The sequence below is a fragment of the Salvelinus alpinus genome, chromosome 23, assembly GCF_045679555.1.
Source record: "Salvelinus alpinus chromosome 23, SLU_Salpinus.1, whole genome shotgun sequence".
NCBI classification, from domain to species: Eukaryota; Metazoa; Chordata; class Actinopteri; order Salmoniformes; family Salmonidae; genus Salvelinus; species Salvelinus alpinus.
Window position 1 is genome coordinate 32,008,033 of NC_092108.1, and position 26,598 is coordinate 32,034,630.

Below are 26,598 nucleotides of genomic sequence, written 5' to 3' on the forward strand. Positions count from 1 at the left end.
CACCAGGCCCAATTACGTGTCTGAGAAAAGATAAAACAGTAACTCAAACCTTGAAGTGTGTTGTGAGTATGAATTTTCCTGTGCAGTTCATATCAAAGCAGCCACTTTGACCACCACATCACTCATTTCAACTAAAAGGGTTATCTTTAATGGGGTGAGGTATGCAGAAGGACATGCTGTATCCCAAATTGCACCATATTCCCTAGCTAGTGCACTACTTAGGCAATAGGGTGCAATTTGGGATGCACCCAGGGTGACCAGATTAGAGTGTAACTCACCACACATTCCTGCATACTAGCAGAGATGAGCAGCAGGTCCCCAGGTCTGGCCTGGGCCATCTGAAGCAGACTTCAATGCACCATCTGCCTTCACCATTCCTAGGAGGAATGGACAAAACACACCACAACCAAAAACACCACGCTTATTTGATATTCCTCTGAAGCAGCTAGCCCCTGGACATGGCGCTGACAGCCTTGAATGCCAAGGAGTCATCATGTTTTCATATCCCTCTAACCATAAATTGCTAAACCCACAATAATCTTGGTTTATTGATCATATTCCAGATTCATATTTCATGAAGACTGTCTGTTTTCTTTTGCTGAGTGTACTGTAAAAGCAGCAGGGTTTTTTAAAACATGAGGTAAACATATCTGGTTGAACTGTGTCCTGGCAGTTTTTTTTTAGGGGATCCTGATCCTTGCCCCTCAAATGTTTCTGTAGTGAAATAAAGAATGTTCTAATGCACTGAGTGTACAAAACATTAAGAACACCTTCCTAATAATGAGTTGCACCCCTACCCCCCCCACTTTTGCCCTCAGAACAGCCTCAGTTCATTGGGGAATGGACTCTACAAGGTGTTGAAAGCATTCCACAGGGATGTTGGCCCATGTTGACTAATGCTTCCCACAGTTGTGTCAAGTTGGCTGGATGTCCTTTGGGTGGTGGACAATTCTTGATACACACAGGAAACAGTTGAGTGTGAAAAACCCAGTAGCGTTGCAGTTCACACAAACCAGTGGGCCTGGCACCTACCACAATACCCCGTTCAAAGGCGCTTAAATCTTGTGTCTTGCCCATTCCCCCTCTGAATGACACACATACACAATCCATATCTCAAATGTCTCAAGGCTTAAAAATTCTTCTTTAACCTGTCTCCTCCCCTTCATCTACACTAATTTGAAGTGGATTTAACAAGCGACATCATTAAGGGATCATAGCTTTCACCAGGTCAGTCTATGTCATGGAAAGAGCAGGTGTCCTTAATGTTTTTTTACACTCAGTGTAAACCATCATCACAAACTTAGACAATCTTTATTTGACCCACAAATCTTAACAAAAGTAATAGGTTATTAGAACCTACTAGAACAGTCTACTAGAATGCTATCTCAAATCCAGTGTTTGCAAGAAATATATAGGTTTTTGTTTCACTGTACTTACTGCTCCATCCGGGACACATATTGCCTGGAAACAGCCTCCTGGTTGGTTGAGGGCCTCTTTCAGGAACTCTATTTCTGTGTTGGGAAATGTTTCACTGATGTCCATGAGCTATACAAGTGCAGTAGGAAACACACATTTTTTGCATTTCAACTTAATTAAGATACTGAAGCAGGATTTTATATTTTCTTCCTTCACTATTAGACTGTAGCTTTTAAAAATACCCCACCCCCCAAAACATGGGATAGATCCTCAAAAGGTTCTACAGCTGCAACATCGAGAGCATCCTGACTGGTTGCATCACTGCCTGATACGGCAATTGCTTGGCCTCCGACCGCAAGGCACTACAGAGGGTAGTGCGTACGGCCCAGTACATTACTGGGGCTAAGCTGCCTGCCATCCAGGACCTCTACACCAGGTTGTGTCAGAGGAAGGCCCCCACCCCAGTCATAGACTGTTCTCTCTCGAACAACTGTTCGACGCTCATCTGCAAAGATTTTTTTTACTGTATCTGCCCTCAGAAGTAGTTAATCAAGTCTCTTTATAGAGCTAATCACCACATTACCTGGGTGAATTCTGTCTGTCTGTCTGGTTTGGAACCTTCATCTCTGTAGCACCGGGCCATTTGAAAGTACTTGCCAGATATTTTTATTTTTTTTACATCCAATTCAGTTCCAATTCACATGCCAATTTTCATGTTTAAAAAATTGCTTAAAACCTCTGAACTAGGCAGGCACATCAAAAGGCAGGGTTGCACCTGTGTATGGATTTATCTAACTTTTTTCTTCCTTCCTCCCACATTCACTCTAAGAGTAAATGTAAATCAGTTTCCCGACAGATGTTTATGTATGAAACAATGGACACAAGGCATCAACTGTAACAATGCCTTGGTGATTCAATACAACCAATCCATGTTGTTTACCTATCTATGACAACCACCACGAGAAGCTGTTTAAACTGTTGAGGACTCGACCAGGTTCTCTTGAGGGCACCACAAACTTCTTTGCACCCTGGAAAATACATAAACATGAGGGGAGGACTGGGTCCTCACTGTTCTATAAATAATTTAATAGAGGAACTACGAGACTATAATCCACATAATTTATCCAAAATTGTGTTTGGATAAAGTAAAATGTTGTGTGAAGTGCACCTACCCCTGGAGTCCTCTTAAATAAGGTGGGTGTTTTCAACATCCACAAACCCTAGAATGGAAACAAAAAAGAATTAACACAAATAGACTACAATACAGTAGGAAAGGAACTGGAGAGGTAACTCAAGGACACGCACCATGCACATAGCAGAGGTACTCTCTTATCTTCATCACTAGCTGGGACCTCAGTCTCAGGTTATACTGCATTTGTGACGAATGAAGGTCCAGATACCGATATTATCACTCCCTGATGTGTTTCACCTGTCTTTGTACTTGTCTCCACCCCCTTCAGGTGTCGCCCATCTCCCCCATTATCCCCAGTGTATTTATACCTGTGTTCTCTGTTTGTCCGTTGCCAGTTTGTTTTGTAAAACCTACCAGCGTGTGTCCCCTTGCTCATGTCTGTTCTTGTTCCTGTTTTCTAGTCTTTCCCGGTTTTGACCTTTCTGCCTGCTCTGACCCTGACTGCCGTTCTATACCTTGCCACACCTCTCTGGATTATTGACCCATGCCTGCCCTGACCCTGAGACTGCCTGCCATTCTGGACCTGTTGCACCCTTTCTGGATTCCTGATCTATGCCTGCCTTTGACCTGTCGTTTGCCTGCCCCTGTACTGGAAATACACTTTTGTTACTTCGACACTGTCTGCATCGGTGTCTTACCTGAAACCTGATAGATATTGCATCCGAAGGGATTCAGATTTCTTTAAACACAGAGTAAAGCTCATCAATACTGAAATAGTATTGATAACTGAGAGAAGAAACCACATCAGCCCCTCGAAAGTGAGGCAGCTTGCATTTCTGAATGCAAATCTCTCATAAAAGAAAAATATGGCCAGCATTGCTGTGTGCTGCTTGTTATAACATGGCAATAAAGAAGAGAGAGAAAAGAAGGACCAGTTTAATATTTTAAGTGGGATGCTGCAGTTTTGCACATTGTTACTTATTTTTCTTTGATATGGTGTAATATTCTATTATGCTGTTCAGATTGTATTCGTTTTGAATGGTTAGAATTATATGCACTTTGTTTACATACATTAAAAAGTTATTCTTTAAATGCAAATGTTTAATAAATAAAAAAAATCTGAACAAACCAATGCATTTTTAAATACATTGTGGTTAAGGTAGAGTATTATTTAATTTAATAATTGAATTAGAATTATTTTAACACCAATCATAGTCAAACTATCGCAAACTGTTTAACTTGAAAAAATACATAACATATTTTTTGAAAGAGCGGTTTGGGAGCCAAAAGAGCCGTCTCTTTTTGGTGAGCTGAGCCGAACGAGCCTACTCACTGAAAAGAGACGGAATGCCCATCACTAATACTTACTAGCTAAACAGAAAGCTAGCTTTCATCTAAACTTGTAAAGATCTGCCTTGTACATTGGCCGCTTGTTGTACATGGGTGCTAGATAGCTACATAGATGAACATGATTTACTGGCAACCTCGATGTGGAAAATTAAACGTTAGTTGCATCATGTCGATTATTCTCAAAACGACAGCGTTTGTTGATTTCTCCAGCCCATGATTTCGCCGTGTTCAGTCTGAAAAGACAGCGCCATTGACAAAACTCAATAAATGTGGATGTGCTTGGTACCGACAGTTACGTTGTAGTGTGTCCATTCGTTAGATTTACAGATCAGTAACTTGTGTAACACATGGCGGGGGAGAGCGTTCTATTTCTGGCCTAAGTAGTCAAACGACGATAAGGATATATTACAATATTTGTTTTCTTTATGCTACACAATATCATGAGAGCATTTGAAGATTCAGCTGTATGAAAATATAACTAGATTTTTAGAGGTGGATCCATGACTTAGTCGGCATAATTGCCGAGTGAACATAAATCTGCAATTCGACTAAAATGTTGAATGATGCTGTACTTGACTACATTTTCTTATCAAGATTCCAGTTGCATCATGGGAAAGCGCGATGTTCAAATCCACTTCCTGGCTTTGCTGGTGTTTTTTTTTTTTTCCAGTGATGGAGGAACGAAACAGGTACAAATATAGTGCACTTTCTTACCTATTATTAATTAATGTCGATAGACAGCTATGTTATCGAGGTTAGCATATAAAAAGATTGCTAACTAAGCTGTTGGTCAGCGAGGAAAACGAGATCGTATCAAAACAGCGTCTGCTTTGCCAAAACAAAGCTTGCCAGCTAGCGTTAGCAACCCTTTTTGACAGAGTCCAAGGCCATGCTAGTTAGTATGTGGAAAAGGGGATATAGAGTAATAGCATATTTTTGTGGGTACTAACTCCGCCATGGCTCGTTGGACAAAGCCCACGGGGAAATGTCTGGGGTTGTTGTAACTAGGGTTTTTGGATAAACTGCTCAAATAGGTTGGGGGTGTGGTATATGGTCAGTATACCACGGCTAAGGACAGTTCTTACGCACGATGCATAGGGACACAAGCCCTGAGATGCCTAATTGCTATTATAAACTGGTTACCAGCGTAATTAGAGCAGTAAAACATACATGTTTTGTCATACCCGTGGTATACGGTCTGATAAACCACGGCTGTCAGTCAATCAGCATTCAGGGCTCGAACCACCCAGTTCATAAACGGGCTTAGAAGCTCTTATACGCTCAAATCCAAATGTTATTCGTCACATGCTTCACAAACATCAGGTGTAGAGGCTAATGGCGAAATTGAGAAAATAATAGCAATGTGAAACATGTAATAATAACCGTAATAATACATAATGGGTAACACAATGAGTAATGATAACTTGGCTATACATGGGGTACCGGGACTGTACTGTACATTGTTTTAACTGTCTTTATCACAGTTGCAGCCAACAGTATTTTTCAGTGACATGTTTCTGGCAGCCTTCTTCAATTACACACAGGTGTTCAGAACATGCACATGCTAGATGGCTAATTAACACAGGCGGTCCCTCCGCCTTCCATATACACGTAAAATATCATGGAGATATGGCCGTGTGGGAACAGTAACACTATAAAGGTGTGTATCGATTTAAGGTTTTGTTTTTTGAAAAGTATTTATTGCTGATATGAAAGACCATACCGCAAGCGATGCATGTTAATGTTCAGACCGAGCGATGGGCTCTTAACAAAGTTCCCCCATACGGAAGACACCTTTGTCCAATGACTCTTGTGTAATTTTAATGGAACTTAGTCATGATTAAGAGCTAGGGTACGAGGTAGATATGTAAATATAACTTGGAATAAATTAACAGATAAACAGTAGCAGCAACGTATGTAATGAGTCAAAGTTAGTGCAAAAAGGGTCAATGCACATAGTCCAGGTAGCTATTTGGTTAACTATTTAGCAGTCTTATGGCTTGGGGGTAGAAGCTGTTCAAGGTCCTGTTGATTACAGACTTGATGCATTGGTGCCATGCAGGGTGTGGTAGCAGAAAGAACAGTCTATGATTTGGGTGGCTGGAGTTTTTGACAATTTAAAGTCTTCCTCTTACACCGCCTGGTATAGAGGTCCTGGGTGTCAGGGCGCTCGGGTCCAGTGATGTATTGGGCCGTACACACTACACTCTGTAGCGCCTTGAGGTCAGATGCCAAACAGTTGCCGTACCAAGCGGTGATGCAGCCCATCAAGCCTCTAAGGTGCAGTGTTGAGTAACCGGGTGGTAGCCGGCTAGTGATGGCTATTTAACAGTCTGAACACCTTGTGATAGAAGCTGTTTTTCAGTCTCTCGTTCCCAGCTTTGATGCACCTGTACTGACCTTGCCTTCTGGATAGTAGCGGGGTGAACAGGCTGTGGCTCGGGTGGTTGATGATCTTTTTGGCCTTCCTGTGACATCGGATGCTGTAGGTGTCTTGGAGGGCAGGCAGTGTGCCCCCGGTGATGCGTTGGGCAGACCGCACCACCCTCTGGAGAGCCCTGCTGTTGCGTGCTGTGCAGTTGCCGTACCAGGCGGTGATACAGCCCGATAAGATTCTCTCAATTGTAGATCTGTAAAAGTTTGTGAGGGTCTTAGGGACCAAGCCAAATTTCTTCAGCCTCCTTCATCACACTGTCTGTGTTTGGACCATTTCAGATTGTCAGTGACGTGTATAGGGTTGCACATTTTGGGGAATATTCAGAGGTGGAAATTAACGGGATTATTTTGGAATTAATGGATATATATGTAAGTTATAATTAATACAATTTAAATGTAGTTCTTTTTTACATTGGATATATTTATGTGGAGAAAAACAAACATTTTACCTTGTCATAAGCAGACATAATTGCATATCCTTCCAATAGAAAAAAAACTATTTAGGTACAAATGTAACTTTAGTTGAGTTGACTCTTCACATGGGATGATTTCACTGAACAACAAAAGAAAAGGAATATTGAATGATCCCCAATGATCCATCGCACCTCCCAAAAATACCTGCCAGATTCTTTTCGTGTCTGAGCTGTTGGATTGCGACTGTACTGTTTTGCCTGTTTGGTTGCCTTATGGAGGGAATAACTCCGCCCCAGGTGGTGAGGGTACAGCACATGCTGACCCTCAACACAGGGGCTCCTCAGGTGTGCGTGCTTAGTCCCCTCCTATACTCCCTGTTCACCCACAACTTTGTAGCCACGCACAACTCCAACACCATCATTAAGTTCATCTTGACTGTCAGGAAGTCCAGGATCTGGTTTCAGAGGGAGATGTTTAGTCTTAAAGGCGCTGCATGGTCACTCTTAAGTTTGCCATGGCCGTGCAACATTTACAGTGATACAGGCACTGCGGAAGTCAGATCATTCATACTTCTTGCACTTCATGGAGCAGCGCAGAGCTGTTGTCAAGGAAATGTGTTTGTGTTTATACACAATGGTGTTGAACACTGAGCTGTAGTCAATTAACAGCCATCTCACATAGGTGTTCTTCTTGTCCAGGTGGGAACGGACAGTGTGGAGTGCAATAGAGAATGTGTCGTCTGTTGGGGTTGTATGCGAATTGGAGTGGGTCCAGGGTGTCTGGGATTACGGTGATGGTGTGAGCCATGATGACCAGCCTTTCAAAGCATTTCATGGCAACATATGTGAGTGCTACTGGGCGATTGTCATTTAGACAGGTTACTTTGGCTTTCTTGGGCACAGGGACTATGGTGGTCTACTTGAAACATGTAGGTATTACAGACTGGGTCCGGGAGAGGTTGAAAATGTCAGTGAAGAGGCACTTGCCCGCTGGTCAGCGCATGCTGAGTACGCATCCTGGTAATCCATCTGGCCCTGCGTCCTTGTGAATGTTAATCTGTTTAAAGGTCTTACTCACATCAGCTACGGAGAGCGTGATCAAACAGTTGTCCGGAGCAGCTGGTGCTCTCATGCAGAAGACATTTAGCTGGTCTGGTAGGCTTGTGTCACTGGGCAGCTCGTGGCTGGGTTCCTCTTTGTAATCCGTGATAGTTTGCAAACTCTGCCACATCCGACGAGCGTCAAAGCCGGTGTAGTAGGATTTGCTCTTAGTCCTGTATTGATGCTTTGCCTTTCTGATGGTTTGTCGGAGGGCTTAACGTTTTGTTCTATTTGTTCATCAGCTAACGTCACTTCTTGTGAATTTTGAATCATTTAATTATGTAATGAAAACAAGCAGATAAAGGCTTCAAAGTTCATAAAGGTCATGTTAACTGAATGACATCTCTTAGAACAAAATGTATAAACTCTCCTAAGTCTGTGTTAACCTCAGACCTTATTTTTGCCCTTTATCCCAAAACCCATTTTTTCCCCCATAGGAATGGAGGTAACCAGAGGTAACTAATTTGTTTTTTAGGGCTACAATCTGGTGAGCTCTAATTTAATTTGATCCAATGAATGGTACCATCAAATTAAAATAGTTACAATGTTTTATTTGAAAATGTAAATGTTTTTTGTTTTGGTGGCTAATATTTTTTTCATTGACATTTCTAAACTGGCCATGAACTAATCTCCTTTTAACCTTAACAACCTCATCGTACAGATATTGTCAGCGCAAATATTTGTATAAAACAACGCCTAAGTTAGAGCTACGGGTAGAGTAGTCGAGAACATCTGGTTTTAGGGCCTTGAGGTTTTTTTTACGTACCTCGCCCGTGTGCCCGCTACATGGGTCCACTTACCCCTACACAGTGGAAACCTCTCCCAGTGATATAGTGCCTACATTGGATCAGCATGGGTCTGTCTAGTACTGCTTTGTACACACCGTGTAGTCACCTTTCTCTAGTTTCAGAGAGTACTGATTTTATCGCACGATGAAGGACGTTGGATTGCACAAGCAATATATAAAATGCCGGAGCTGTGTCTATTTCGGCCAGTTCCGAGATAACGAAAAACACCTAAACTTCCAATGTAGCAATTGCCTGCTAGCCGAAGGCTATAGAGAAGAAGTTGCTACTTTGAGTAAACAAATTGCTAATTTGCACCAGCTATTGGGGAAGCCACGTCCTCCTACCTTCTCGTTCTCCACTCCATTGGCAGCAAACAACACCAAGCTGAGGGGAGTCTCGCCATCAGGCAGACTATCGTCATTGGATTGGCCATTGCAGAAAGGGGATGCTGGTTCTTCTCCAGAGGCTACAGCTAGCGGCTCCTTTGTGGACCAAGCGGTACGGCGTGGGACTCAATGCCAGCGAGGACCTCTATCTCAACCCTCTACAGCGACGGAAGCAATGAGTGTGATCTGTGGTGGCCGAGTTGGAAAAACCAAGAATAAAAATGGAGCTGTACAAAAGGCTTTGGAAGAAAATAATAATGGTAAACGGCTAGCTACCGTTTTAATCGGGAGCTCAATGGTAAAGCAAGTGTCAATCCAAGATACACGCACACTTAGTTTTCCAGGTGCTAAAGTCACTGATTTAATAAGGAATTTTACCAGTAGTCAAGAAGCAGATTCCTGACACAACAACAGTTGTGTTGCACGTTGGGCTAAGGCTAGAGAAACTTCTTCTAGCTCTGACTGGCAGACTTTTAGGCAGCTGAGAAACCTGTGCATCAGACTTGTTAGAAGAACAAAATCGGATTACTATGTGATTAGTTTAAATGACTGTTATGGGAATCCAGCCAAATTCTGGAAAGTACTTAAAACATTAAAGAACAATATGCACTCCACACTCCCAAATCAGATAGGGTTGGATACTGGACTCATTACTGATAAGAACGCCATTGCCAATGCCTTCAACAATCACTTCATTGTAGCGGGCAATCTTTTTGAGAAAATGTCGACCACAAAGGAAGGAAGAAAATATACACATGAAGGGATTATGCATGAAGTATGCTGATGGTCAAGATTTCTCACTAAGCCTCTTCACAGAGGAGAAAGTTATTGATGCCTTAGCCATAGACACTATGAAAGCAACAGGGGCTGACAAACTTGGCCCAGGGTTGCTGTTGGTTAGAGCTGCACCACTTATCGCTGGTGCTCTTACTCATATTTGTAACCTCACGTTAACCTCTGCGGTCATACCTAAGATTTGGAAAACTGCCTATGTGCTGCCTCTGCACAAAGGTGGGGATACTGGTGACCTTGATAATTATCGAGCTGTCTTGTCTTGTAAAAATGTTAGTCATTGGTAAATGTACAGCTGTGATCTTTCTTGTCTGACAACTGCATATTGAACTAATTTAAGTCCGGTTTTAGACCGGGGCACAGTACTATCACAGCCTCCACACTGGTTGTAAATTATATTGTAAGAGCGTTGGATAAGAAGTTGAACTGTGTTGCTTTGTTTGTTGATCTGTCGAAGGCGTTCGATACAGTTGATCATTCTCTTCTGCTGAAGAGACTGACCTCATTGGGGTCGGCCTCAGATACGTTTGTGGTTTCAGAATTATCTCAGTGATAGATCTCAGGCTATTATTGCAGATGGGGTAAAAATCTGATTTTGTCACTGTTCACAAAGGAGTCCCACAAGGTTCGATTTTAGGTCCTTCATTATTCACTATATACATAAATGATATCTGTAACTCAGTGAAAAAATGCAACTTTCATTTCTATACTGATGACACAGTACTATATGCCACAGCCAATCACTCGCTCAAGAATTTACATTCCTGCAGTTTTACTTTGAATTGCTTCAAGATGCACTTGTAGATCTTAGGCTGGTGCTTAATTCAAGTAAAACTAAGTATATGGTATTTTCACGATCCAAAAGTATACAATTGGAATCTGAACATTGCTACCCATGAAGGCTCTCTTTTGGAACGTGTTCCCTCCTGTAAATACCTTGGAATTTGGTTAGATGATAATCTCTCTTTTAAAACTCACACACCCCTCTGTGGGTGAGAGAGGGTCTGGTTATCTATTGCCAAGCTGATCTGATCCATTCGGATCCTCATAGAACAGTCATGACATTGTGAACAGGCACAACTCTGGTAGTTTTTTCTCAAAGTTGCCGGGATATCACGTGTCCTACTCCATCAGTACACTCGTAACAACCTAAGCATTACTAAACTTCTATCAAATAAGCCATACATTTTGTTGACCAAATTCGACACTCATTGACTTGCTTGGTGTGTGTGAAAAAAATAAAAACCGCCACCTGCTGAAGAAGACAGATTTTGGGCCCAGTTATCTATCTCACTTCACCTCTTCCCCTCTGCTGCCCAGCATTTTTATACATGACCCTAAGCATGATGGAACATTAACTGCTTAATTAACTCAGGAACCACACCTGTGGAAGCACCTGCTTTCAAATACACTTTATCCCTCATTTACTCAAGTGAAGCCATTATTTTGGCAGTTATCTGTATGTTTTCTTTAGTTATATTCTTACTACAGTGTTTCCCTCCACCTTTGAAAAGGAAATATGTTAGATGTCACTAGAAGTTATATAGTCAGAATAAGAACCAGGTGCCTTTCTTTTCCTTTATCACCTAAAGCAGGGTTTCCCAATCTTGGTCCTGGGGCCCCCCCGGGTGCACGTTTTGGTTTTTGCCCAACCACTACACAGCTGATTCAAATAATTAAAGCTTGATGATGAGTTGGTTATTTGAATCGGCTGTGTAGTGCTAGGGCAAAAACCTAAACGTGCACCCAGGGTGGTCCCCAAGACTGTTTAGGAAACCCTGACCCTAAACCTAAAGAAGTTCATATCAAAACAATGAATGGCATTTACTCATGTTGGCCTAACGATTTCATAAACAGAGATTTAACCTTGACTTTAACCATTGTGTTTTTTGTACCTCATATCGAAACGGCAGATCATCTTTCAACTTACTAAAACCTTTTGGGATGCATTTCGGTACTGGATCACGTATAATGATCTATTCATACCCACCCTAACATTTAAATAATATCTTCTTTTTTTATGGAGGACAGGAAAGCCGAATGTATGATCAAATTATATATTTTTTTCACTGCCCCGTTTCTTTTTAGCAGGCCAATCATATGGTAAGCCTATTTTTGTTAGGATTTAGCCCGGTGTTAAGATGGGCCTACTATAGGAAAATATGGGATTCTCCTTCCTACTCCCCGCCAGTTCATGCTGTAGCTTATTTTACATTCAGCAAGCGTACATACAGGCTCGAGATGTAGCCTATAGCCAGTTAAGCATATGCATATTAGCCCATCATTCATAAGCTCAATGTTAGGCTTAATACTGCAGTGGGTATATCCAGTCAATTTACACAGCGAAAGAAAAAGTTGATCAGATAATGAGATCCTATCTGATGTATGTCTGCGCTCCTGAGCTTCACTGAGTGTGCGCCCTCCTAGACCCCGGGTACGCAGCAGTTAAATAAGATATCCTCATGGTCTGTTGAGTCTCGGTCTTCGGTGTGTATCAACGTATTCTGTTTTTATTTTGTTTATGCTTCACAATGCTAACAGGAATGTAGGTAGCAGCCATCTGGAAATGAGGTAATCGGCTCGGTCTTCCCTTATAAATGTGTATGCCCAAATATGGTAGTAAATCGCACCAAAGATTTGAAGGCGCCGATCAATAGCCAAGATAATCAGCTTCCGCAGACACCTTGCTTTTGCAGATAGGGGTTACCTTCTCATACCAGACTGAATTGAATTTAAAAAAAAATCTAATAGGGTCCCCAAGGGGACTTACAATTAAGAGGTTAAACAAGGTAAAGTTATATAAACAATTGTTGAAATTGGTTAAATCCAAATAAGCCCTTGAGCTTTATAATAATCTCTGTAATTTGATTCCTAAATAGACCATCCTGTGTTTTATTATTTTATTTAAATATACATTTTCTCAGTCTGTTTATTGAAATAAATAATGGCTTTTTGAAAATGTTTGTGACAAATTACTACCTTTCATAATTTTCACCTATTTTTTTTATTAACTTTGTATGCATGGTGTAAAATAATACAATGTTTCACTAACTATCCTAATGTGATCTGTTCTTTACAGCACTGAGGAGACCCCACGCAACAATGCCTTGGCACAACGAAGGAGCAAGAGTTACAGGCAATCAATGCGAAGCTGTGTTGAAGCAACTCATCTGGCATACACATCAGGCCTTCTGACAGCTCTAAGAATACCAAGAAGTAGAAAGGCTCCAAAGTCATGTGATATCACAGTAAGTAGCTAAGGCCAATCAATGTGGTTGTATTCACAATTCTTCTCATACATCATTGTTGACGAGTCAACTAATCTGTATGCTTGATTTGTAGCCCTGCTTGACATATTTTCATCAGACATAATTTGAGTGTATAATATTTAGATCTATCTGATGTATGTCTCTTTGCTGTCTAGAAACAGGTTGACCCAGACCAAGTAGCACTTCTGGTGAAGAAGGAATGGCAGCTGTCGTATGTCACACCTTTGTACCAGTTTAGACACACTCAGTTGAAATCCTACTCAAAGCAACTATCAGCTTTCATCGTATCAGAGAAGCAACAGGGCCTGGCGATTGAAGTTGGTCAGGAGTTGGGCTTCAAGGTCAATTTTTCTGTGGTCCTTGGGTTGGCAGAGACGGATAAAGATGCTGAAACAGTTTTCATACAGGTAAGGGTTTTTCCTCTAAATGTAGTTTGGAGTTCATACTTTATTCTTCTGTGGAATCCCTTGACTGTGGTGTTTATTGCCATCTGTTCTCATCACAGATTCTCTCCAAACAAGCGTTTTCTGCAAAAGATGATGCTCAGAAGGTTGTGTGGAGTGGCTGGCTGACCTGCGTCAACGGTGACTTGGATTATCTCCGATCACTACCCCTGGAATTTGTCAGTTTGCCTTTGTTCTGCACCAGAGGACCAGAATCGCTCACAGTGTTGGTCAAATCCTGGTTTGAAAAGACATTTGACTGTTGCTTCGGCCCTCTTGGTATCAACTCTACCAACCTCCAGTGGCTCGCATCCCTATGGACTGGGTGCCACCCCACCATCAACATCCAGTACCTGAAACTGGTCTGGACTCTCCCAACACTACCCCCTATGGATGTTACGTACACCGTCCACCCACAAGATGCCTGGGAGCTTTGGGACAGCATGCGGCAGGTTGACACTACAGAGGACAGCATCAGCATTGATGAGGTCACCGGGTTCATCAAAGGGCTGCAGTCACACTTCTTCAGGCACTTCAGGATAGACTTGTCTGCTGGGTCACTGATGCAGATCTCCACGGCTTTGGGTTCTTCTCACCATAGTGGGAAAATCAAGGTAGATATGCACATATGGAAAATCTAACATATCTATATATAGTCTAAACGCAAGTGACTGGCTATTTGTAACATGTAACTTGCATGTCAAATGGGCTCAGCCACACACTTAAAAAGGTGAACAATTATATAGTATGTAATTAGTACAGTATGTTTCTAACTTGTGAATGGATTTCCAACTAACCCTTGTGTAGCTGACACGTGGTTCGAGATAAAGTAGTATCCGTTATCTAACTATTCATTTTCCATCACAGATTGCAAGCCCTAATTACATCCCCACCATCCTGCAACTGCTGACAGAATGTGCTCTCCTGAAGATGCCCATCTAAGCAGACTATCTTTGACATCACAAATCAATGTTTGTTTGTTTTGTAAAATACCTGTATACCACAAAATTACTGTCCATATGAAATTAAACCGTTTGACTTTTTTAATATTCATGTATTGTATGAAAAGGCAAATGCAAACATTTCAAAATAGCGATGCTTTTGCTGATTGTGTACCTTGCCATTGTTCTGTGGTTTCGGTCACTCTAGATATTATTCACTGAAGCGCAATAGTGTAGAAGTAAATGTGTTACAGCTTAAACTTGCCAATGTTGGTTCTGTCAGTGTGGGGTGATAGTTGATTAATCAGGTTTGATACATGGTAAACCGTCAAGTAACTTGGGCAGTTCTGAAGATGTCATTGTTTCAGTCCAGATACAGTAATTGGCAAACTGTAAGAAAGCCTGGTGTCCCAGAGAACTAGCCTAGTGATTTCCTAAATGGTAGATGTAACAACAAATAGTACATGTAAATACATTTCCAAAAACAATTGTTTGAGCTTAAAGTTTGAAATAAAGTGTTTTTATTAACAGCATGGGGTATTTTGTCAGTACAGACAATTAATTCCACGTCATCTAATAGGGGTAAAATGCCAGGCTTACAGCTCAAAGAGAAATGTCAGACCTTCAGCAAAAATAAAGCACCAATACATTTGCCCTCAACGGTTCCATACTTTTGTGAAAGGCTGCGTTTACAGCGGCAGCCCAATTCTGATATTTTTTTCCAGTTATTGGTATTTTTTCCAAGCGGAGCTTTTCACAGCTGACCAATTTGTGGAAAACAATTGGGCTGCCTGTGTAGATGCAGCCACTGGTTAGCTCTTAAACATATCTGATGTGATTGGTCAAAAGACCAATTAGTAGGGGGAAAAATGATCAGAATTGGGCTGGCTGAACACAGCCAAAGGGACACATTCATTTTAAAAATATTTGGTGATCAGGCTAATAATTACTTGTGAACACTTGCATAATCTCACATTTGGGTGATAACATATTTACAGGGGTTGAGTTTCAGCAACACGCATGATCGTATATTTTGCTCAATAGCAGTGACAAATGGTAACATGAGATTCATCAGGATTTACATAATTTAAAAAAAGTCTAAGGATATTACTGAATGTCCATCTGTTTTGCATGGTCACCAATTAAGAGGTGCATAATACATCAACCAGTTCATTATTCCTTACTGTGTCTTAGATGAACCGCAATGCAACTAATTCCTCACGAAGAATCTATAATAGATTAAAGTGCAAGACTTGTCTCAGAAATGTGTCAATGTAAAAAAAAAAAGTTGCTCCAAAAAATGTATATCCCCTGTCCAGTCTTAAATGGGCAACAATCTTGTATGAAACTGTTGTAATATTGTGTAAGTGCCACCGTACCAACAATTGACCCCAGTTGTGAACGTAGAAATCCAGGTTATGCTCAGTGTGTCAAACTAATAAAAACAGCAACAAACAAAAAATTCACAGTGCATTTAATTTAGAGATTTAAACTGCCTAACAAGTTCATCCACTTTTCACAACGAGGATCAAGGGAAGCAGTGAGACCACATCTTGCACCTTCAGTTCTCTTTGAAGATTCTTCTTCATGCCCCATTTAATATTTCAATGGAAACTAAACGGTATAGTATAACTGGTACCACAGCAAAAATCTGAACTGTATCTTAAAGTGCGGCTGCAGTATTCCATTTCAGTAACCGAAAAAGAGGAAATGAAGGGTTTTCCCCCCATGATGTCAAACAATAGCTCATGTCATTGATCTATTCAGAGTTGGTTCCTCTTGGCCTTGTCAAGTCATAATACAGGAAGTACAGAAGAGATGAACCGTAGGCTCCTAGATAAGCCTTCCAGACTTGACACAGGAACAGTAAAGCTTGTAGTCACAAGACATTTCCTTGGCTTGCCAATAACATGGCTGTGTTACAGTTAATATAGACTTCGTTCCTTGCATGATAAACAATGTTTCTTTCGGAGGCACATGCGACGGTGAGGCCTTTGACCTGGAGGTGCTACCATATGTGTGATTCACAGTGAGTCATTTTGATAACACCAACCCCTCCTCCAAGTCGCCTATAGTTCATTCCACCATAGAGCCTGGAGGGAGAGAAGGAAATGAATATCTTCACGTTCAACACAAGCCCTCTAGGGATAATATGTCTCAACCTGTTGCATGCGGTTACCTACCTCCATGTGTTAGCGTCAGGATCATAGACCTCTATTGTTTTAAGATACGTTGTCCCGTCAAAGCCACCCACAGCCATTAACTGGCCATTTACCACTGCTAGTCCAACCTGCAAGACAAACAATGCTCCAAAATCAACAGGTGTAAAGCAACAGATTCATTTTCTAGCTAGTTAATCCCAACTTTCACTAAATTACCTGATTTGATTGAAAAGTCCAACACTTCGACTCTTTATCCTAAAATAAAGCACCCAAACCAAACAGAAATCAATGTGAAAGATACAGACTGACCCCACTACGTCTTGAAGTCATGGCTACAACAGGTGACCACTGGTTGGTCCTGGGGTTGTAGCGCTCGGCACTGCTCAGCTCGGTGGTGTCGTCCCGGCCTCCTACGGAGTAGATCATGTCCTGGTACACTGCACAGCCCAAGTGTTTTCTCCTGGTGCCCATGGGAGAGACGGTGTGCCAGCGGTTCTCCTGGGGGTTGTACCTCTCTACTGTGGTAAGATTGGAGCAGAGGCAGAGCAGACATGGAGTAAGAAAGGGGATTAGAGCAGGGTCATATTCATTAGTGTGCACTATAACAAAGCGTAGCAAGTTAACAAGTGTTTCTTATTGGACAAGCTCAGATAGTCTCCCTGTTTCAGTCCGTTTTCATCCATTTGGTGCCTAATGGATACAACCCAGATCTCTAGGGAACTATAGGGACATAGTGATTCTAGGATCTCTTAAACTTCTACAGTGGATTATCTGTATAAATAAATAGTGTACACCCTGTTAGTGATGTGCTGACTAATGAAAGATATTGTACTGTTTTCTAAGTGCTTCATCTGTACCTGTATTGAGAGGGGACGTGCCGTCTGAACCTCCCACTGCATAGAGGAAGCCCCCCAGTACAGCCACGGCTACACCCAGGCGCCTGGTGCTCATCGAGGCCACGCGCGTCCATTTGTTCTCCTTGGGGTCATATCTGTAACAGATCATGCATAGTCACATTACTTAGTGGAGTCAGCTTTCTGTGATATTTCAGGAGGCATGTCAATTGTTTGTTATAATACTTTTAGTATTGCAAGATGAATTGTCTTTGCCTCAGCATGATAGAAAACAGTGTGATTTGTAGAAGACAAATACAGCAAATTAAACCGTGAATATGTATTGTAAGTGTGACCTTTCAACAATGTTGAGGCAGGATACTCCATCTTGGCCCCCTACTGCATACAGATACCCTCCCAGGACAGCCACACCCACACTGGTCCTGCACGTGCTTGTGGGAGCTACATCACTACTCCACTGATTTGTCTTGGGGTCATACCTGTAGTGGAGAGTGAGTTCAGTACAGTACACTAAGATAAGGAAGTTCAACAATGGAAGGAAGACCAGCCTTTTGATAAGATCTAGGGTGTGTCCCAATATTCCCTATATAGTACACTACTTTGACCAGAGCCCTGTGGACCCAGGTCATAAGTAGTGCCATTTGGGACAAGGCCCTATAAATAAACATTAACGAGGTGGTGACCCGGTAGACATCGTTTTCAAAACGGGGAAGGAAACGCTAACCTCTCCACACTGTTGAGATACGAGGACCCGTCATGGCCGCCAACAGCATAGAGAAGATCGTCAAGGACGCTGACACCCACTCCACAGCGCCTCTTACTCATGGAAGCCACCATGCGCCACTCGTTGGTCTGTGGGTCATATCGTTCCACACTGGAGATGGCATCCCCACTGCACCACCCGCCAACTGGGAACATGAAGACATTTTTAAAAAACTTGGTGCAACTTTGTCTCTTCTAACCCTACCCGTTAGAATATTCAATGGCAAAATGTTGGAAAAAGTACACGACTGTCATTTTGAAATACCTTTGAAAGCAGAAGTGATCAGACATGGGTACTAAGAGAATGCAGCGAGGTTCAAGAGTTAAGATACTAACCTGCAAACAGCACTTCTCCACACCGGATGGGCTTCCGAGGGCGTGTTCTTGGCCCTTGCATTAGAGGGCGCTCTTGGGGCAAGAGCAGGTAATTCTTTGCCTCATCAACCAGGTCTCTGCACTCCTCATCACTTTTGATGAGAGGGTCTGATCCTACCGTTCCCACCAGGAATTTTGGGCTCAGAAGAGGAAGACGAACATGCTGGAGGACCTATAACCAGAAAACATATCCTAACTCAATGACTTACCAAGTGGAATAAGTTACAAACACTTTTGATTTTAAACAGACTGTCCTTAGTGTTACATTTCTTTTGTGAATCAAAACTACAGGTATATATCATTGCAACACCACATACCATCTCATACGATTATTTATTTATATAGCAGGTATTATCACCTGTGGCAGCTGTGGCCGGCGCTCCTGAATGCTGTACTTGACCCAGGCCATGACTGCATTGAAAACCTGCTCCTCACTTCGCACATTCAGTTCGTCACTGGAGATTATATCTATTAGCTGGTTGGCTGGAAGCAGCATGAACTCCTCACTCTCCATCACCTGAGGGCAAAGCAAGCAAAATGACCTAAGTCACTCATCAGCTGAAACCTGTTCAAAGTCCACAAAAAGACAGGGGCTGTGGTCAAGAGAATGATGCATGGTAAGGCAGTCAAGTTAAACCGGCAGCAGCATCTAATTCACATTTAAAATTCTGAATGTTCCGTGGCAGTTATTTCCTGAGGATACAAATAACGTCTGGGTTTCATTTCATGGAAATTCTAAAACTGTATGTAAAGAAAACAAAAGACAATGTAGAAAAGGTATTAACTTTATTGCTGGGATTCACTTTTAAGGCTGTGGGGCTAAAATTACTCAGGGACACCTCTCTCTGGAGTTCACTAACTGGTAACCAGTGTGGATTTTCAAATGACTAGCTAGACTAAGTAACTAACAGGATCCTAAAACCAAAAAATGTCTCTGATAAGCTGAGAGGTAAGATGAGCAACATTATTTTTTCTAAATGACAAAGAAACACTTTTTAGATTGCGCCTCAGAGAGTGAGTGCACAGAGACTCACATGCACCTTACCTCTTGAAAGTTGTGCTGTGTAAACTTGTCAGCTATCCGCAGCAGCTCGCGGCAGGAGTGGGTGTCAGCAAAGGCACGGATACCCAGGCAATTTGAGGGGTCCAACTGGCGCTTGAGGAACTCGCAGCAAGCCTCCTGAATCTCGGCCAGCTGTAACAGACAAGCGGCGGGCAGCAATGTCTGCACATTGCCTTCCTCAACGGTAACCTGCGAAGTGTAGGCAAAGTCAATGAGCAGCTCCATGGCCCGCTCATCAATGTCCCGGATCACAACCTCTGTCTGACGGCTCTCGGCCAGCTCGCCTGTGAACATGGCCCTGAAGTAAGGGCTGCAGGCCGAAAGGATCACTCTGTGGGCATAGATCTTTTTGGCGCCGACCACCAACACGACATCACACAGTTCTCTGTGCTTGCGTAGCAGATTGATGACCTCTAATGTCTGGCGAGGGTGCTTGTCGGACACGTAGGGCATGCGTGCTGGCTGGGGCACACCCTCTGGGAGCTTGTTGGGATCACCCAGTGTGCAGCGTGCGGTGATGTCCATTCCAGTGTTGTCTGGGCGTGCGCTGGTACCCCTGCAGAACAGACACATAAAGCCAGACAGAATAGGGATAAACATCCACAATTTACACTTTAACATTGATTTATCACAAAAAACAGCCACCACAAAAATCCAATCAAAGTTAATAATTGGTAATGTCAACGTTGGTATTGGTGGGAGCCAGAGTCAAAGTTGATGCAATAATTCCTTAAGCTAAAAAGACATCAGCTATGTCTGTCTGAACTATGGAAAGTTGAGGCCTAGATGTGAAAGAACCAAGTACCAAAATAGACATCTCCTTTCAACTAGGCTATGACTTACTGGTTGTCTAGGGTGCAATCCAAGGTCTCTTCAGCTAGCATCCAAGGTCTCTTCAGCTAGCATCCCCCTCGACCAAGCAATTTCCTCAGCAATCAGCTCTTCCAATTATAGCTCAATATGCAGTAGCAACAGTAGAGTGTCTCTGATCTCCTATACAATGTGAAGGGAGCATTGGCTACTACACAGAACAAGTGGGAACTGTCTTTCAAATCTAATTTCACAGGAGGTCCACGGTACATCAATACTTACCAGGCTAAATAAGATAAACTGATTGTTTTCCCCCCACTTTTTTCATTCTTCACCCAAAAAGTAGACTCAACGTGGATGTACTTGTCAAACCACAAAGACTAAAATTGGCCTTGAAACATGGGCAAACAGCATTTTGGGTACTGACACAAGTGATACTGGATACAGGCCTAGCACTCCCAGTTTCATAAAACCCAAGACACCTCACTGGGCTGGTGTCATTTCCAAGTCATAGGTGAGAATGTCTACTCCACCTATATATAAACTCAGCAAAAAAAGAAACGTCCTCTCACTGTCAACTGCATTTATTTTCAGCAAACTTAACATGTAAGTATTTGTTTGAACATAACAAGATTCAACAACAGACATAAACTGAACAAGTCCCACCTACGTGTGATTAACAGAATTGGAATAATGTGTCCCTGAACAAAGGGGGGGGGGGTCAAAATCAAAAGTATCAGTCAATGCAGCTGGTGGCCACACCAGATACTAAGTACTGCAGTGCACCTCCTCCTCCTCATGGACTGCACCAGATATGCCAGTTCTTGCTGTGAGATGTTACCCCACTCTTCCACCAAGGCACCTGCAAGTTCTTGGACATTTCTGGGGGGGGGGGTCCTAGCCCTAGCCCTCACCCTCCGATCCAACAGGTCCCAGATGTGCTCAATGGGATTGGGATCCGGGCTCTTCGCTGGCCATGGCAGAACACTGACATTCCTGTCTTGCAGGAAATCAGCCATACTGCTCGTTCTGTGCGTGGCGGTATTGTCATGCTGGAGGGTCATGTCAGGAAAACCTGCAGGAAGGATACCACATGAGGGAGGAGGATGTCTTCCCTGTAATGCACAGCGTTGAGATTGCCTGCAATGACAACAAGCTCAGTCCGATGATGCTGTGACACACCGCCCCAGACCATGACGGGCCCTCCATCTCCAAATCGATCCCGCTCCAGAGTACAGGCCTCGGTGTAACGCTCATCCCGTCGATGATAAACGCGAATCCGACCAACACCCCTGGTGAGACAAAACTGTGACTCGTCAGTGAAGAGCACTTCTTGCCAGTCCTGCCTGGTCCAGCGACGGTGGGTTTGTGCCCATAGGCGACATTGTTGCCGGTGATGTCTGGTGAGGAACTGCCTTACAACAGGCCTACAAGCCCTCAGTCCAGCCTCTCAGCCTATTGTGGACAGTCTGAGCACTGATGGAGGGATTGTGCGTTCCTGGCGTAACTCGGCAGTTGTTGATGCCATCCTGTACCTGTCCCGCAGGTGTGATGTTCGGATGTACCGATCCTGTGCAGGTGTTGTTACACGTGGTCTGCCACTGCGAGGACGATCAGCTGTCCGTCCTGTCTCCCTGTAGCACTGTCTTAGGCGTCTCACAGTACAGACATTGCAATTTATTGCCCTGGCCACATCTGCAGTCTTCATGCCTCCTTGCAGCATGCCTAAGGCACGTTCACACAGATGAGCAGGGACCCTGGGCATCTTTCTTTTGGTGTTTTTCAGAGTCAGTAGAAAGGCCTCTTTAGTGTCCGAAGCTTTCATAACTGTGACCTTAATTGCCTACTGACTGTTAGCTGTTAGTGTCTTAACTGCTGTTCCACAGGTGCATTTTCATTCATTGTTTATGGTTCATTGAACAAGCATGAGAAACAGTGTTTAAACCCTTTACAATGAAGATCTGTGAATTTATTTGGATTTTTACAAATTATCTTTGAAAGACAGGGTCCTGAAAAGGGGACGTTTCTTTTTTGCTGAGTTTTATAGAATCATTCTGAACTGAACACCTCTTAATTTCGATCATATTACATTACAACACATTTATACATGTTGATTTGACGATTTCCAACAAATCTAGTCTATATAAAAAATGAACTACTCTCAAATTTCTGTCACTTGCAATGAAGAATGATGAACTAAACAAGGACACAATTGTCATTAGATGTCAAAGGACATAATTATTTCTTTGACAGATAAAATATATTTTTTTAAACAAAATAAAATCAAGCCACACAACAAAAAACATCTGGACGTCATCACATACCTGCGCATTGGCTTTCCATCCATGCACAGAAAACAAATTTTGGTCCTACAAGTTTTTGCCAACCTTTGTGAATAGAAAAACAAGAGAGGGATAAGTTACAATTCATTGATAGGGAGGGATGTTAGCCCACAAAAGTCACTACCACTGCAACACACATAAAAATGGCTTGGTCCGGGACTCCTGGCAGATAGAAGACCAGCTAGCAGGCTGATACTATACTACCACTAGTTAATGTTGATGTAGCCAGCAGATGCGACCAGCTTGCTTACAGCTGCACTAAGGTCAGACAGCCTTCCTGTGTAGATTAAGAAACTGCAGAGCTGTCTCAGCCTCCAGTATTTATGCTGCAATAGTTTGTGTCGGGGGGCTAGGGTCAGTCTGTTATATCTGGAGTATTTCTCCTGTCTTATCCGGTGTCCTGGTGAATTTAAGTCTGGTCTCTCTATTTCTCTCTTTCGGAAGACCTGAGCCCAAGAACCATGCCTCAGGACTACCTGGCCTAATGACTCCTTGCTGTCCCCAGTCCACCTGGTCGTGCTGCTGCTCCAGTTTCAACTGTTCTGCCTGCGGCTATGGAACCCTGACCTGTTCACCGGACGTGCTACCTTGTCCCAGACCTGCTGTTTTCAACTCTCTAGAGACAGCAGGAGCGGTAGAGATACTCTGAATAGCCAACTGACATTTACTCCTGAGGTGCTGACCTGTTGCACCCTCTACAACCACTGTGATTATTATTATTTTACCCTGCTGGTCATCAATGAACATTTGAACATCTTGGCCATGTTCTGTTATAATCTCCACCTGGCACAGCCAGAAGAGGACTGGCCATCCCTCACAGCCTGGTTCCTCTCTAGGTTTCTTCCTAGGTTCTGGCCTTTCTAGGGAGTTTTTCCCAGCCACCGTGCTTCTACACCTGCATTGCTTGCTGTTTGGGGTTTTAGGCTGGGTTTCTGTACAGCACTTTGACATCAGCTGATGTAAGAAGGGCTTTATAAATACATTTGATTGATATGACTCGGAAAACCTACCTCAATTGAGGGATGAGAAATGCATTGTACTACAAATTGTCCCAACTGTTACACAGAGAATAGTGAACAACTGCAAAAAAACTAGCAGTGCAATCTTCTCGGTGTAACAGTTGGGATAATGGGACAATTCGGAGTACAATGCATTTCTCATCCCTCGATTGAGGTACGTTTTCTGAACCATATCTTGCGCTGGCTCTGCTGTGTCTTAATCTACACATGAAGGCACATGAGTGCAGCTTTTGTTGCTAGGAAATTATTGACACTTACTAGCTAGCTAATTCATATATTTATTTAGCAGTCTGCAATCCATTTTAAAGACTAGTAAAAAGATAACATTAGCTATAGAGATAGTGCCTACAAAAATACGCCATTACTAACTCCGCTATGGTTCGTTGGACAAAGCCTATGGGGAAAAGGCGTTTTTGTAGGGTTTTTGGATAAACGCCGAAAACAAGGTCTGTGGTAAATACAGGCTTAGGAGGATCTTGTATGTTTTGTTCTATGAGATTATCATCATCAGCTAACGTCACTTTTTTTTTTACACCCTTTTTCTCCCCAATTTCGTGGTATCCAATTATTAGTAGTTACTGTCTTGTCTCATCACTACAACTCCCGTACGGGCTCGGGAGAGACGAAAGTCGAGAGCCATGCGTCCTCCGAAACACAACCAAGCCGCACTGCTTCTTAACACATTTACATTTACATTTAAGTCATTTAGCTGACGCTCTTATCCAGAGCGACTTACAATTTGGAAAGTTCATACATATTCATCCTGGTCCCCCCGTGGGGAATGAACCCACAACCCTGGCGTTGCAAGCGCCATGCTCTACCAACTGAGCCACACGGGACCACAGTGCGCATCCAAACCGGAAGCCAGCCGCACCAATGTGCCGGAGGAAACACCGTACACCTAGCAACCTGGTCAGCGTGCACTGCGCCCGGCCCGCCACAGGAGTCGCTAGTGGGCGATGAGACAAGGATATTCCTACCGGCCAAACCCTCCCTAACCCGGACGACCCTAGGCCAATTGTGCGTCGCCCCATGGACCTCCCGGTCGCGGCCGGCTGCGACAGAGCCTGGGCTCGAACCCAGAGTCTCTGGTGGCACAGCTAGCACTGCGATGCAGTGCCTTAGACCACTGCGTCACCCGGGAGGCTAACGTCACTTTTTAATGAATTCTTAAGCATTTATGTAATAAAAAAATGCACATAAAAGGTATTGTTAACTGACTGATATCTCATATAACAAAATGTTAACCTTAGGTTTTTGGATAAACGCTGAAAATAAGGTATATTCTTTCCCCATAGGGATGGCTGAACGAACCAGAGGTAACTAATTTCTGGGTTTTAGGACTACAAACTGTCTAAGTTAAAATCATAGATTTTATAACTAAACCAAGAGACCAAAGCATGTCGTGTCCAATGGGAACAAGCAAGGAGGTGGGCAGAGCCGAGCCAAGCAAAGGGGTGGGCAGAGCCAAGCAAAGGAGTGGGCAGAGCCAAGCACCCGCTAACGACATCATATTGGCGCGTTCTAGTAACATCTGCATATTTACGTTTCCGTTAGGGAACGCCTACTCTGAAGTGCTTGTGTTCAATAACTCAATTCGCCTTTGTACTCCTAAACAGCGCGAATTGTTTCAACTTTTGCAAAGGGTGCAGTCTACAAAACTTTGTCCGTTCTGTTCATAACAGATTCTAGTTTTGGGAACAAACGGTATTGAGATCAAATGTTTAATTGATGAGAAGTCCATCTCATTCCATCTTCTCTCACTGCCCGCCAGTGGGCTTCCTCTCACTGCCATATTTGGTAAAGAGAGGTAACGACAACCAGATGCTTGACATTTAAACATCCAGTGAAATTTCTGTCTCGTTGTTCTGTGTCTATATCATAGCGTGCGTTAGCATTTAGCAAGCTAACTGGCTTGCCAACTTGGAAATATTCTAACGTTAGTTAGCCTTTTCCTGATAGCTAAGTTAGCTAGCTAACCACAAATATTTTCGGTAGAAAAATGCTATTGTTACTGGATCAAGAACATAGGTCTAAAACCACTACTTACCTTATACTTACATTCGAACGTCTAGCAAAGTGTCAGATAAACAATATTTGAAATAATTTGCATGATCACAAGCTACGCTTTTGACATTCCATAAAATTCCAATCAACAGGAAATGTGCACTGGAGAGCAAGGTCCCCCTCAGAACGATTATAGGCTAAGGTTCCGATGTTCGCACTGCACAATAATGGATAAATGTTTGTGGGAAACTTCTTTATCGTAAACGCACTGTTTTAGCATATACACTTTCCACACCATTGAAAATACAAAAAAGCGATTTATGCGATTTATTTATGTTAGCAGGAAATTAGAACAAAAAGTTACCATTGTATTCATGGAAACAATCAATATAATGTATCAATAGACGTCGAAGGAGTACAAAAACATTTGGAAAATGTATCTTTCTGGCAATTAAGAGGCACCAGAGGGTTTGTTTTGGGAAAAGGGTGAGAATGGTAGAAATGCACTTTTCACTGCATGTACAGTTGATGTCAGAAGTTTACATACACTAAGGTTGGAGTCATTAAAACTAGTTCTCCAACCACTCCACAAATTTCTTGTTAACAAACTATAGTTTTGGCAATTCGGTTAGGACATCTACTTTGTGCATGACACAAGTAATTTTTCCAACAATTGTTTAAAGACAGATTAGTTAATTTATAATCCACTGTATAAGAATTCCAGTGGGTCAGTAGTT

At 42.7% G+C, this 26,598-nt stretch overlaps 2 protein-coding genes across 7 annotated transcripts; one reads left to right on the forward strand and one right to left on the reverse strand.

Moving 5' to 3' along the window:
* The first annotated feature begins 4,471 nt into the window (after positions 1 to 4,471).
* LOC139550813 (centromere protein L-like) lies at positions 4,472 to 14,997 on the forward strand. 2 transcript variants are annotated; one of them, XM_071361990.1, is made up of 5 exons: positions 4,472 to 4,587; positions 12,894 to 13,062; positions 13,239 to 13,490; positions 13,589 to 14,140; positions 14,394 to 14,997. In XM_071361990.1, exons 1-5 carry the CDS (start codon positions 4,520 to 4,522, stop codon positions 14,466 to 14,468), a joined length of 1,116 nt encoding a protein of 371 aa, XP_071218091.1. In that variant the 5' UTR covers positions 4,472 to 4,519; the 3' UTR covers positions 14,469 to 14,997. The 2 variants fall into 2 exon arrangements, with proteins under 2 accessions (XP_071218091.1, XP_071218092.1); XM_071361991.1 differs by lacking the exon at positions 4,472 to 4,587 and adding an exon at positions 5,460 to 5,558.
* On the reverse strand, positions 14,966 to 26,060 carry LOC139550812 (kelch-like protein 20). 5 transcript variants are annotated; one of them, XM_071361986.1, is made up of 12 exons: positions 25,905 to 26,060; positions 22,818 to 22,880; positions 20,527 to 20,676; positions 19,666 to 20,239; positions 18,979 to 19,137; positions 18,582 to 18,792; positions 18,208 to 18,391; positions 17,819 to 17,962; positions 17,487 to 17,620; positions 16,939 to 17,147; positions 16,651 to 16,757; positions 14,966 to 16,560 (listed from the first exon to the last, which is right to left on the reverse strand). In XM_071361986.1, exons 3-12 carry the CDS (start codon positions 20,565 to 20,567, stop codon positions 16,476 to 16,478), a joined length of 1,848 nt encoding a protein of 615 aa, XP_071218087.1. In that variant the 5' UTR covers positions 20,568 to 20,676; positions 22,818 to 22,880; positions 25,905 to 26,060; the 3' UTR covers positions 14,966 to 16,475. The 5 variants fall into 5 exon arrangements, with proteins under 5 accessions (XP_071218087.1, XP_071218088.1, XP_071218089.1 ...); XM_071361987.1 differs by having other exon boundaries at positions 25,916 to 26,035; XM_071361988.1 differs by lacking the exon at positions 20,527 to 20,676 and having other exon boundaries at positions 25,905 to 26,041.
* Between the last annotated feature and the right edge of the window lie 538 nt (positions 26,061 to 26,598).

Excerpts from the sequence above, each read along its gene's own strand:
- LOC139550813 (XM_071361990.1), top strand. The coding sequence starts at position 4,520 with ATGTTCAAATCCACTTCCTGGCTTTGCTGGTGTTTTTTTTTTTTTCCA. Across the intron at positions 4,588-12,893 it reads GTGATGGAGGAACGAAACAG|CACTGAGGAGACCCCACGCA; the intron begins GTACAAATATAG and ends TGTTCTTTACAG. Across the intron at positions 13,491-13,588 it reads CTGAAACAGTTTTCATACAG|ATTCTCTCCAAACAAGCGTT; the intron begins GTAAGGGTTTTT and ends TTCTCATCACAG.
- LOC139550812 (XM_071361989.1), bottom strand. Across the intron at positions 20,240-22,817 it reads GATGGAAAGCCAATGCGCAG|GGGTACCAGCGCACGCCCAG; the intron begins GTATGTGATGAC and ends TCTGTTCTGCAG. Across the intron at positions 16,561-16,650 it reads CCTGACGCTAACACATGGAG|GCTCTATGGTGGAATGAACT; the intron begins GTAGGTAACCGC and ends CTCTCCCTCCAG.